At 39.6% G+C, this 13,076-nt stretch overlaps 1 protein-coding gene across 5 annotated transcripts in view; it reads left to right on the forward strand.

Moving 5' to 3' along the window:
* Positions 1-345: 345 nt before the first annotated feature.
* The window catches only part of LOC5576319 (teneurin-m), a 527,158-nt gene continuing 514,427 nt past the window's right edge, over positions 346-13,076 (forward strand). For 4 of the 5 annotated variants that reach the window (XM_021855175.1, XM_021855172.1, XM_021855174.1 and 1 more), the window contains exon 1: positions 354-1,392. Coding sequence is in view for 2 of the 5 variants with exons in the window: in XM_021855172.1 (XP_021710864.1) it covers positions 1,372-1,392 (21 nt within the window). In the remaining 3 variants the exon portion in view is untranslated. Of the gene's footprint in view, positions 1,393-13,076 lie in introns of all 5 variants that reach the window. The other variant, XM_021855173.1, reaches the window with a different exon arrangement.

The raw sequence follows: 13,076 nt of genomic DNA on the forward strand, positions 1-13,076 counted from the left end.
GCGAACCGAGAGCCACCCGAACCCAACGGGCGAAATCACGAACATCGGTATCGCACAGACTGTTTCCCTCTCTCGTGAGAATGTTCTCACCGAGAGTGCGAGAGCACATTGCATTATCACTCAGAAAACCTTTCGCCTGATAGGGCGCCCAAACAAAGTCGCCGCAGCATAGCCTGCTATGCGTATGCTTGGGCGAGGAGTAGCCGAAAAGTTATGCTGTTCGGATGCGTTATGCTCCCGCTCTCTCGCCGTGCTTAGCTCTCTCCCTCCGCTCGCTCACGGAAAATCCTCAGAGGCGAACGACTCCCGTTCGCTGTTTATTTTCACTCGTTTCGTGCTTTATTTAGTTTGCATCGTACGCTTCCCGAGTGTGGAACGCAAAAGTCTCGACTGCTTCGTACCGTGCGAAGAGGCTCTCGTGTGTGTTTTATGTCCGTTTCACGTTTTGTGTGCCGCCCATGACAGGGAAAGGACTGGCAGCCAGCATAAGCATATAGCAGATAGCATTAAAGTATCCTCTCGCACAGAAACTGTGATTGCTTTGGAAGATTTTTCGGTATTACGTCGATTCGCGGTTCGTGTTCGCGTGCGTTTTTGTCGCGATTTCGTTGCGCCTGATGCCAAGAGTGCATTTCCTCGGCCGAATTTTCCCACAAGAGCATTTTCATTCACAAAACAGCAAGTGGGGGGCACTGTGCGGGGTAAGAGAAACAGAACCTAGCAGCGCAGCGATCGCAGGAAGACGGGAGAAAGGGTGTGGGTTTTGTGAGTTATGATGAAAAACACAGCGTTCCAGGAGCAAAACAGCCCGAAAATCAATGAAAAGTGAGGCTCCTTGGCGTGAAGAAGACGAAGGTGGTGAGCAAAAGGAGCAGTGTCAAATCGAATAGAACCGAGATGAATTCAAGTGGGCTTCCTGCCGTATGATTATTCAAAAGGTGCGGTAGATTCCCGAACTAGGGATCAATACAAGCGACAAGTTGTGATTAGAGCCGAGAACGAAGTGTTCAGGACGAGGATGATGCAAGGACATCTCCCAGGTGTGTGACGGAGGGGCGAAGAATGAAAGTGGAAGAAAATGATAGCGCGCCCCCATCACTGAAGAAAAACTTGTGAGATATTTTTGTGAAAAGTTTTCGAACCCGAAAAAAAGGTGAAACAGCAGAATCAGATTGTGCGAGGGAACAGTGTGCCCGGGAAGAAATCAGTTCCAGCATATCGGGGACGACGAAGGAGAAACTTTGATAGTAGCAGCAGCCGGAGCATCGGAACAAGCGGCGACAAACAATCTTCGGAAGCAATCAGCAGGAGAGGAGGAATGAGTTTGTGTCTGCTTCCTGTGTATGCGCTACTCTTCTCTAGCGAGGATTAATGTGCAAGCGTAATCAGAAAGTGAGTGTTTGACCAATCATTGTTTAGTTCGTTTGCTGTTTTTTTTTTTGAGACTAACAACTCGGAAGAAGGAATTTTAGATGTCTCGTCTGGTTTGATTGGGTGTTATCTAAGGGTGCTCTGGTAGCAGTAGGCCATCACTGAACGTTACCGAAGTGGTGTTCTTGGATACCGAAGATCTACTAAGATTAGTTGGGCAAACTTAATGAAGTTCAGCTGAGAGTTCACAGTTCGGTGAAATATTCAAATGAATTTAGTAAAATTTTCGATTGCGAAATACAGGATTCTGTGCAACAGAATTAATTTGAGGTTTCTTCCACGGAATTTTATTTCAAGCGTCAGTAATTGCGATCCAGATGGTGAAGATTGTTAACTTTGTTCGAAAGCATTGTGTTATGCTGCCGAAGCAATCTGTTACGATTTGCTGCGAATGATTTGTGAATGGTAGCATCTTGGTTTTCAATTTGAGACTGCACTACAAAACAAATAACGGCATAATAAAAATGAAAAATTCGTATGAAAATCCTGAAGTGACCAACGATGCTGACATTATTTGTGTGATAGCATTGCCTGTTATGGCAGGAAATTATTCAGCTTTCATTGGAATTTTTCAATGTTTCACAAATGCTTCTGGGCTCCAAAATATTGTTGATCAATCATCATGATCAAAAATTATGGACAAGAAAAACATGTTTGTGACTGTGTATTCGCAATTTAAATCGTTAATGGATCATTTGCACCTGAGTTGGTTTTGCTTATCCAGGAGTTCTTGGAAGTGTTCTACGTTTTATATTTAAAGTTCTGGAGGAAAGAGGAATGAAAATTTCAACCGACAGGATTTTCTCAAAATACAAACTTTCTTGTGTTGGTCATATGAAAGATTGGTTTTCAAAATGAAGATGTCTTTAGTCTACAAACTGTAGCCTTCTAGTTGTATTGTGTTGCCTGTTAACTATCTCTGGATTCAAAGATGATATGATCTGCTAGTTTCGCGATACCCAATTTGAGCAGATGCACCAGGGGATCCATTTATTTTTTTCAGTTCAAAGGAATTTCTGATGTTTGTCTGATATACCAATATTTCCATGATTAGGGTCTGATAATTCTCAACGGAACTTTGAAGAATAAAATCCTAAGTTTTGGTGGACCGGTGAACATGAAAATTTGATATAGTGTGCTCCACATGAATAAAAATATCATGATAAATTGTTATATGGAGTGGAACTTGAGATTTGCTTTTGTAGATGGATAGGGTAATAATTGATTATTTGTATGACAAGTGCTGACTGATGATTCCACAAAGCAAGTGATTCAATGAAACCAATGCAGAGTGGTTTTTGTAGCTCAGAGTCTTCAAAGCGAAGTTCAGCTTAAACATTTCAGTTAGTTAACCCGAACATATTGGTCAATAGGATGAGATTTGTAGTACCTGAAGCCCCAAACCTGAATGATTTGGCATGGTTTTCAAAAAATCAACAATAAAATGTGAAACGTATTTCAATGAAGTTAAAAAAGGCAGCTGAAGCTGTAAAAAGCTTAAAGTAAAAAGAGAGTAGTGGATTTCCTGTGGAAATTCTCAAATTTATATTTTTTTTACTTCTAGGAATATTGTGGAAAATGAATAGGACACAAGATTTTTTGGAGAAACAAAAAAGGTAGATTGGAGTACCTTGTACTTTTAAATTCCGCCCTAATTGTACAAGGAACTCCAGTACAATCCGCCCTAAAAAGTACAAGGTATTCCAATCTACTTTTTTCGTTTCTCTATTGAGATTCTGCTCAGAGAACTCGAGCACATTAAAAAGAGACACGAATTTTTGCTGATTTGAAATCAGATATAGATTCTCGGATTATTTCATAATCTTATTTGATAATTTGAATTTGAAAAAGGTATAATTTTCATTGATTTCCATGAATTTTCGACAAAGAAAAATATTTTCAGAAAATGTTGCTGCTGTTGTTGGGGTAGAATGCAATGGTACTGTGAAGGCTTAAGGCAGTGTACAAGTTTTTTTTTGTAACTTTTGCCCCGCTGATTTGAACTGTTGCCCCACTATAGATCAAAATTGGTTTCTTAACATATATGCAAAAACTAATATTTCTCAAAGAATTCTCACAATAGGTCTGCTAGCCATCACATAAAAAATCTCAGAGAGTTCAATTGTTATCTTGTTCCATTTGATGGAAGTTCGACCAAAAATTACAATTTTCACCTCATAAAACAACAAATTGCTGTAACTTCCCCAAATCTCAACTGATTTCTATGATGTTTGAAGTGAAAGTTGCGTATTTGAATTATCTTCGAAATATTGAATAGAAGCTTATGACCCACTTGACCTCTTGTCCCACCTTATTCTACGTTTTCCTTCCTTTGTTTTTTAAGCACTATCCGAGTGTTTTGATGTTCTGCATCAAAATCCTTCCAATGGATTGACTTCACCTGTTTCTTGTTTGTTATTAAGATATTTGGTGTAATTGAAATGCACAAACTCAAAAGAAGTTTATGATATTTAAACGGCTTTTTATTTTCGTGATCATGTAATATGGTATAATTAAAACTTGATTCAAAATTGTCTCTTTCTAGTTGTTTGTAAACCCTGGTCGGAATTTTCAGCCACAAAATCGATCAAATTTGGAGTAACGCCCTTTTTGAGGCGTAATCATAGTTTTAAATAGATGAGAGAGGCATTTTTATGTCGTTAATCATAATCAAATACTGACAATGACAAACAATTTAGAAATTTACAATTTTGAAAAACTAAGTTTTCCAAGGTTCAATTGCTTTAAAACATTACGGAGCCAGTTTGATCATGAAACTAAATTCCTTTATTGCACCAAATTTTGGATAATTTAGTGAACCCACTCCAACCTGGTGATGGTGAAACTGCGCCCAAAACTATCCGTCATCAACAATGTACGGTACCGACGCCCGCCCCGGTACAATCTCGAGCGGCTGAAACAACCGGATGTCGCCAATGCGTACGCGCAGCATCTTGAGGCAGCGTTGCCGGATGAGGGCGAGCTCGATAGGGCCCCTCTTGAGGACTGCTGGAGGACAGTTAAAGCAGCCATTAACGACGCTGCCGAAAGCGTTGTCGGATATGTGGAACGGAGCTCAAGAAACGATTGGTTCGATGAGGAGTGCCAAGAGGTTTTAGAGGAGAAGAATGCAGCGCGGGCTGCAATGCTGCAGCATGGTACGCGGCAAAACGTGGAACGATACAGACTGAAGCGGAAACAGCAAACCCGCCTATTCCGGGACAAAAAGCGCCGCCTGGAAGAGGTGGAATGCCAAGAGATGGAGTTGCTGTACCGTTCTCAAGAAACGCGCAAGTTCTATCAGAAGCTCAACACATCAACAGCTCAAGAACAACAAAGCCGCTGGCAAGGATGGTATCGGAGCCGAACTCATCAAGATGGGCCCGGACAGGTTGGCCGCTTGTCTGCATCGGCTGATAGTCAGAATCTGGGAAACGGAACAGCTACCGGAGGAGTGGAAGCAAGGCGTTATATGCCCTATCTACAAAAAGGGCGACAAACTGGAGTGTGAAAATTATCGTGCAATCACCATCCTAAACGCCGCCTATAAAGTGCTATCCCAGATTCTCTTCCGTCGTCTATCACCTATAGCAAACGAGTTCGTGGGAAGTTATCAAGCAGGTTTCATCGACGGCCGCTCGACAACGGACCAGATCTTTTCCGTGCGGCAAATCCTCCAGAAATGCCGTGAGTACCAGGTCCCTACGCACCATTTGTTCATCGATTTCAAGGCGGCATACGATAGTATCGACCGCATAGAGCTATGGAAAATCATGGACGAGAACAGCTTTCCCGGGAAGCTCACAAGATTGATCAGAGCAACGATGGACGGTGTGCAAAACTGCGTGAAGATCTCGGGCGAACACTCCAGTTCGTTCGAGTCTCGGCGGGGACTACGACAGGGCGATGGACTTTCGTGCCTGTTATTCAATATTGCGCTTGAAGGTGTCATGCGGAGAGCCGGACTTAACAGTCGAGGCACGATTTTCACGAGATCCGGACAATTTGTTTGCTTCGCGGACGACATGGATATTATTGGGAGAAAATTTGAAACGGTGGCAGATTTGTTCACCCGCCTGAAACGCGAAGCAACAAGAGTCGGGCTAATGGTGAATGCGTCGAAAACAAAGTACATGCTGGTTGGCGGAACTGAGCGCGACAGGACCCGCCTAGGAAGCAGTGTTACGATAGACGGGGATACCTTCGAGGTGGTGGACGAGTTCGTCTACCTCGGATCCTTGTTGACGGCTGACAACAATGTTAGTCGGGAAATACGAAGGCGCATCATCAGCGGAAGTCGTGCCTACTATGGGCTCCAGAAGAAACTGCGGTCAAGAAAGATTCACCCCCGCACCAAATGCACGATGTACAAAACGCTCATAAGACCGGTAGTCCTTTATGGGCATGAGGCGTGGACTATGCTCGAGGAGGACTTGCAAGCTCTTGGGGTTTTCGAACGCCGAGTGCTAAGGACGATCTTCGGCGGCGTGCAGGAGAACGGCGTGTGGCGGCGAAGGATGAACCACGAGCTCGCTCAACTCTACGGCGAACCCAGTATCGTGAAGGTAGCTAAAGCTGGAAGGATACGCTGGGCAGGGCATGTTGCAAGAATGCCGGACAACAACCCTGTAAAGATGGTGTTCGCCACGAATCCGGTCGGAACAAGAAGGCGTGGGGCGCAGCGAGCTAGGTGGATTGATCAGGTACACCAGGACCTGGAGAGCGTGGGTCACAGTCGAGGATGGAGAGAAGCGGCCATGAACCGAGGGAATTGGCGAAATATTGTTGGCGAGGCTTTATCAAGATAATTGATGTAAAGCCAAATAAGTAAGTAAGTAAGTGAACCCACTCACGTTTCAATACACTTCACATGTAGTGCAATGCGCAAGTATACGTCAAAGAATATTTAAAGATTTTAAAATCTAGGTTAAGGGTAGTTATCTATCACCCCTTGTTAAGTTTTTCCTTCCCAGCTTAGATTTTTTGATCAAATCCTTCTATGTCGAACGGAAAAATTGAACTTCGTTACCATTTTAAATAAAGTATAGTGTAGTGTATTTACCCTTAAGAGGCGTAGACAACTTTGTTTCACGTTTTTGATCATATGTTTTGACTCAATGGACCAATTCTCTAAATTTTAATGGTTTTAGTTGCACCATCATATGCATCCACTAGGATATGAATACCGGTGGTCAATCCGGATACATTGCCGGAAATGTAATAAACTCCTGTACAACTCCTATTCCAAGAGTGATTCTTGGTAAAATTTCAAAATTTTTCGAATGTTTATTTGTCAACGTATATGAATATAGCATGTATTGAGTCTAGCATTCGCATGTGAGCCATTTTTGGATCAACAATTTTTACTTGACCATTTGACATGTTCAGATATCGGAAGCCAGAACCCTCATTATGCGGTTTTGTAGAACCGACCCAAATTGAATTTTGTTTTCCATAGAAACCAGATGTACTCAACACAAGATGACCATTGGAAGCAAATCTGTTCATATTGAATACTTGTGACCAGGCATTGAAAAAGTTCAGATCATGAGCAAAAATCAGCTGATTTTATGCTAACTTGATGCTCATTATAGAGGTAGGCCGTGAACAACACAACTCACTGATCTTTGACGTTCGTCTACACAGCGGTACGTGATCGTTGTCGCTCATCAATAAAATTCAACTGAGCTTATTGAAAACGGCTACTTTTCGGTAAATTTAAAAGCACAAGAGGTATTTGTATTGTGCAGTAAAATAACGCAGCACCTCTCTTAAACTAATTGCTGATTTTCCAGCTCCTACTCAAGAAGGAAGTAAACGGAAATACTTCGCTAACGCGGAATATTCCAAAAACGGATTAGGAAAGAAAGAGGCGTAAAATCGGTATCCACGATTTATTTGCCAGGATTTCCTTAATCGTTCGAAAAAAAATCCAATCCGGACTGGCTGATGACTGTGCCTAAGGAGTTATTTTTTGTATTCGGTGGAACAGATACGTCAATGCATTATGCGAGCAATGGAAGGAACGGCGGAGTGGGTCATCCGACTTTAGGATTATTGATGAACTGGTATTTAACATTTGGCCACCAATCGTTTTAATAAAAATTTCACTGCACTATTTTAAAGACAACTCGTAAAAAAAAAAAAATAAAAAATAAATTAATCAGCATAGGAAATAAAACTTGGGACCGTTCAGGTATTAAGAGTTGAGTTCATGAGGTTGTGCAATTCCTAGAAATGGCGTGCAAATTCGACATTTTTTCCTTTTAGTTCCATATAAAAGCAAATAAATTTATCCAGAACATTTTCAGTTGCAGCTTTCAACAACGAACAACGTACGGATTTGTGTGATATTTTCAAAGAACGCAATTTTTTAAGCGTCTCGTGTCATTGTTATTCGAAGGCGCATACTTTGATTTGGTTATGCGAAAACTCCAGCTCATTGTTTATCTTGGTAACGATTTCTCGTGATCATTGATTGAAGTCTGACTGAGCAACACAGTTCGCTCACAAAGGCTGGGTACTTTGATCATCTCAGGATCGTGCTCACAGTGCTTAATCGCATCTTCAATGCCTGCTTGTGACCATTTTACGTCTAGTTTAAGAACCCCATTTTTTGGTTCAAAAAGGTAAATTTTTACCATTAGAAAACGATCATTATTCAACACTTAAGAAAACCACTGTTTCAGCAAATTTAAACTGTTGTAGGTAAATTTGAATCATATACAAGCATTTGAGTTTTCGTATGTTTTATATTTTTCCCACAAAACCAAGATAAAAAGCTATCAGATGATGTAAAAATAATGACGCTAGCATTATTTTTCGATTTTATACGAATTTTTGTTCTTAGCTATGCGGCTATTGGTACATCGACCCTATGCAAAATACGAGAGAAAGGAAGATATTGAAGTAACATTGAAATATCTAAAAAAAATGTTTTATACGATGAAATGATTGGCAAGGCTTAAAAAGTTCGTGTTGGTTGTAGTAATCTTCTATTTCTGTCAGATAAAACTAACTTATTATTCATTTTCTTATGAAAAACTTCAATTGTCTTTTTTATGGATTTGTCAATAGGATGTGATAACAAACAAACAAATTTGTGATGGGGATCTTGGAAATGCCCTTAGAAGCTGAAAAATAAGTAAAGTGGGGATAGCCAATTGAGTTATTGTTAAATGTCTTGAGTATCTCACAAAAGACCAAAATTTAAAATTTGCTTATCTGAAAATGAATAGTCTGCAATGCCAATTATGGGTTTGTATGATACTGATGTTAAATTTCCCCTCTAGAAATTTCAAAAAAGTGTGTGCCCCAAAAATTGTTTGGAAACCGTATCATAGGATTAATAGGATTGAGAATCGCCCATGGGGTATTTGAAATGTAACAGGGACATGATCAGAATCAGAGTCAACATGAGTAATAAGTTGGCAAAAAAAAAGATGACTAGAGTCGGATAAGATCAAATCAATCGTAGATGGATTTCTTGAAGAGGAAAAACATGTTGGCTATCAGGGTATTGGATTGAGAAATATCCCGAAGAGCACTCGGCAAATTATTCCATGAGCGATGTTTGGCATAGAATTCACCAATGACAATTTTTTTCAGTTATAAAAAGACACGGACACCGTCTTCAGCCATTTAGCTGCACAGACTGTAACTTAACACTAGACAACGGACAAGCATGTTCCAGTGGCACAGCCGAGAAACATTCCTGACGAAAAATTTCAATGGCTGAAGCGGGAATCGAACCCACACCCAATGACACGATGCGCTTAAATGTCTGACAACACTGACCGCACGGCCACAAGGCGAGTCAATTTCCGCAAGTCATTTTGAAGCACATCAACTTGCTGCCCAGTGCATTGAAAAGGCAAATAGTCGGCGGCTATGAAAGTATATTTATCAAGCTGTGTTTCAACAGAAACACCCAAAGTTTCAGAAACTTCGGTTTCAAATGACGAGTTGATGTTTTATATGCCTATGAATGAGGAGAGCAACTCCCCCACATGCCCCATCAAGTCGATCATTACGATAAGCAAAAAAGGTTGGATCCGTTTTGAGTTTGCATACAGGATTCAAATAAGTTTCAGTAATAATTGCTATATGTATTTTAGAAGTTGTTTGAAAACTGAATAGCTCGTCCTCTTTAGCATTCAAAAAACAAGCAGTAAAATTTAGAATACTTAAAAAAAAATTGGTTTTATTAGAAAAACGTAATACGATAACAATTTTAGTAGTATTTTTTTCGCTGTGCAGTATTTTTGAAAAATAAGTTATTTTTAAGCATTTAGCATATACTAAATCAAATGCACAATTTTTCATCTAATTACTTCATTTTCCATGGCAATACGTCAATTCTCAAAGTCACTAAGTAACATTTCTGGTTTTATGATGGCTGTAAAACTAATTTTGAAAAATTCAATGAGATGTTAACTAAGACACAGGCTGTGTTTTTACCAACTGAGCTTGTAATGCCTCAGTGGTAGACATTTTATCTTCAAACTATTTTGCAAGTACAGTCGACTCTCCACATCTCGATGTTCTACATCACGATATCTCTCCCCATGTCGATGATTTTTTCGGTCCCTTCAATCTGCATACATTCTCACTCTCCATATCTCGATATCTCCCAATCTCGATGTGATTTTCATTCTTGAATTTCTCTTCGTATGTCGATATGCCCATTATCAAAGGTTACTAGACTAGAGTTTGGGGACTCAAAACAATTTTCAAAGCCGAAATGACGTCTGTTTGTTTTTTAATTTTCCTAGTAACGGAGTGATTTTCAATCTAGTATTCATTAAAAATGTGTTCTATGTCCCGATCTCTTCCTATCTCGATGGTCCCTTCGATATCGAGATGTGGAGAGGCGACTGTATGTGTACAATGACTGTTGCATATTGATGAGACTTTTATGAAATTGCATAGGTTGCTACCATTAAATTAGACAGAATTGGCACTTCAGGCCGAACTCGTCGGACCATAATCAAGAATCAAATAGTTGGTAATTTAAAACTCCCCCCTTTTCTTCCCAAAACTATACCCGTTGTACAATGAAAGCAAAAAAAGCGTACTTTGAAGCATGTAACAAGAAAATGTTTTCCTGATTATAGAAATTGAACTTACGTAACTTCCTCGCCAGCATTAAATTGATACGAATCACAAAACTTTTTCTCTGTGCCACAACTTTTTCGTTCGACATACATGGAGCACCTATTCTTCCCAATATAAATTTATGAAGGGAAGATTGTTGAGTATATTAAAACTTGACAAAACTTCTCCAACGGCGGCGAATCGGTTAAGGTCCACCGCCCCCCTGACTTGACTGAAAAGCGTCACATATATGCAATGCACCCACCGTAGTAGCATCGTCGTTACCGTCGACCTTCGCCCAACTCACCACCACCACCATCCAGTAATGATTGGCACGTAGTCCGGAACTCGTTTAAAGATACGACTCCGAGTTGGACTTGGAGGACGGAAAAAAAAGTTTTGTCCATCCACCCATCGCTTATCGTCCCACCGACATCATCAAACTTTTTTCCCCAACCGGGGAGCCGGGAGCCGGCAGACGGCACACTGTGGACAGTTTCCATATGGTCTGGCGGCCAAAAATATTTTTTTGTTTAAAAAAAACAGTTTCCGGAACAATCTTTTGGAAAAAATGAGTTTCGTTACTAATTATGCAGATAGGCAACTTGTGCGATTAACATTGCAAAAACCGTTATGAATATTGGAACTTACAGAGTTAAATTTCTATGAATCGTTTTGCGATTCAGAAATTTTCAGAAGTATATACTGCGCAATGATGAACAAGAGAACCCTATCAGATCAAATCATTCTTTCGGTTTTTGACCACCTGATCGGCCCAGAATGCAGCAGCACAGTCAGTGTCGTCCGATTTCTTCCCCAGCAACTCTGCCCGGGAAATGGGGAAACGGGAGCCGGCAGCCTTCCTGAGGCTAACCACATATTTCCTTGGGTGGGAACCCGGGCTCGTGTCTCGAACCCGAAGTGCACAAGCCGGTGGAAAACTTCAACTCTTTAGGAAAGAATTTTCTTGTTTTTAACTTTCCCTTCCGCAACCTGCTCCTTCGGAGTTCGGTTGTCAGTCAGTAGTGTAGAAGAGGGGACTCCGGGTTTCTAAGAGCGCCAGAATCACAGTAAGAATGTTTAAAAATAAAAATACAAGGCTCATGTTCAATCTCAATGTGACTGTTATGCGGTTACAATTGCCAATATAACAAAACAACTTGGTATTTTTTTTTTTTTTCAAATTTTCTTGAACAATTTCACAGAGAAAACACTCTTTTTCCGCTTATTTGCCGATTCGGAGCTTTGTGCATAGTAACAAAACAACTTTTTCTTGAACCAATTTCACAGATTTTATTAAGTTAGTCGAAAGTATTGATGGTTCCACAGTATTAAAGCAAAACCGTCAACAATGTCAAATGCGACAAATATGTATTACAAAACAAATCTCAAAAAACAAGAGCTGCTAGAGATTATCTGCAGTTTATCTAGAAGTTTTTTGAAAGCATCCCTTAAGGTTCACTATTAGGAAGGATAAACGGAAATTGGCAGAATTTAAAAGATGAATAATCTTATAATAAATTCTATAAATCCAGTGAAAACATGTTCATGGAAGTTCTGGACAGGAATGAAGTCTTTAATTGAAGATTTTCGAAAAATTTAGTCTTTTTCAATTCAGCTTAATTAAATAATTCTTCTCGACGGAGTAGAACAGTTTCCGGCAATGAAATCTTATATATTCTTAAGATGGCACAAATCTAAAAAACCTGGCAAACGTCTGCGCTGAAAATTTGACAATTTTTTTTGTTTTGCTTTTAATGCAATTCCGTATTTTATGATAAAAGAACTCTGAAATCTCTTTTTTACCGAAAAAATAAAAATGATCTATAAAGCCTCCTTTTTTCCTTATTCTTCTTACAGTGAATTCTGATGCAAATTCTTCGAATAAATCTTCTTAAACTATTATTCAACTATTGAACTGATTGCTCAGGAATTTCTTCACAGATTCTTTACCGAAAAGTTTCAAGAAATATACTGGTGACTTTTTAAGAGATTTCAGCTGGAATTCTCACAGGAATCTATCTAGATATTCCTCTAGAGATTCCTTCGTCAATTTTCCCAGAAATTCTTCCGGAGATTTTTCAAAGGATGCTTAGAGTAATTTCTCCAGGAGGAAATTCTTGAACTCTTCAGCGTTACTTCTTTATTATTATTTTTTTTAACCCTAGAATTTCCTCCACATATTATTTCACTTATCCTTCAACCAATTCTCAAGTTGTTACTCTAGGAGCTTCTACGTATCCTCAAACAAATTCTTCCAAAGTAAAGTTAAAATCCACGAAGGTTGTTGAAGGAATTCATTCAGGGATTTTTTCCAAGAAACCCAACTAAAAATCTATCATTTCATTCATGTTTCCATCCAAAAAGTTTATCATTAATTGTCTTAAACCAAACCCATGGCTCCTTCAAAACTTTATTACTTATACAAATATTGTCAGCCATTTTTGTCAAGATGCTTTGCGATACTTTAGTTTTTGAATAGCTTAAATAGAGGGGCCTTCAATTATACAAACATTATTTTTTTTATGCAAGGCCTGTAAAATCTTTAT

This window comes from Aedes aegypti, chromosome 3, assembly GCF_002204515.2.
Source record: "Aedes aegypti strain LVP_AGWG chromosome 3, AaegL5.0 Primary Assembly, whole genome shotgun sequence".
Classification (NCBI taxonomy): domain Eukaryota; kingdom Metazoa; phylum Arthropoda; class Insecta; order Diptera; family Culicidae; genus Aedes; species Aedes aegypti.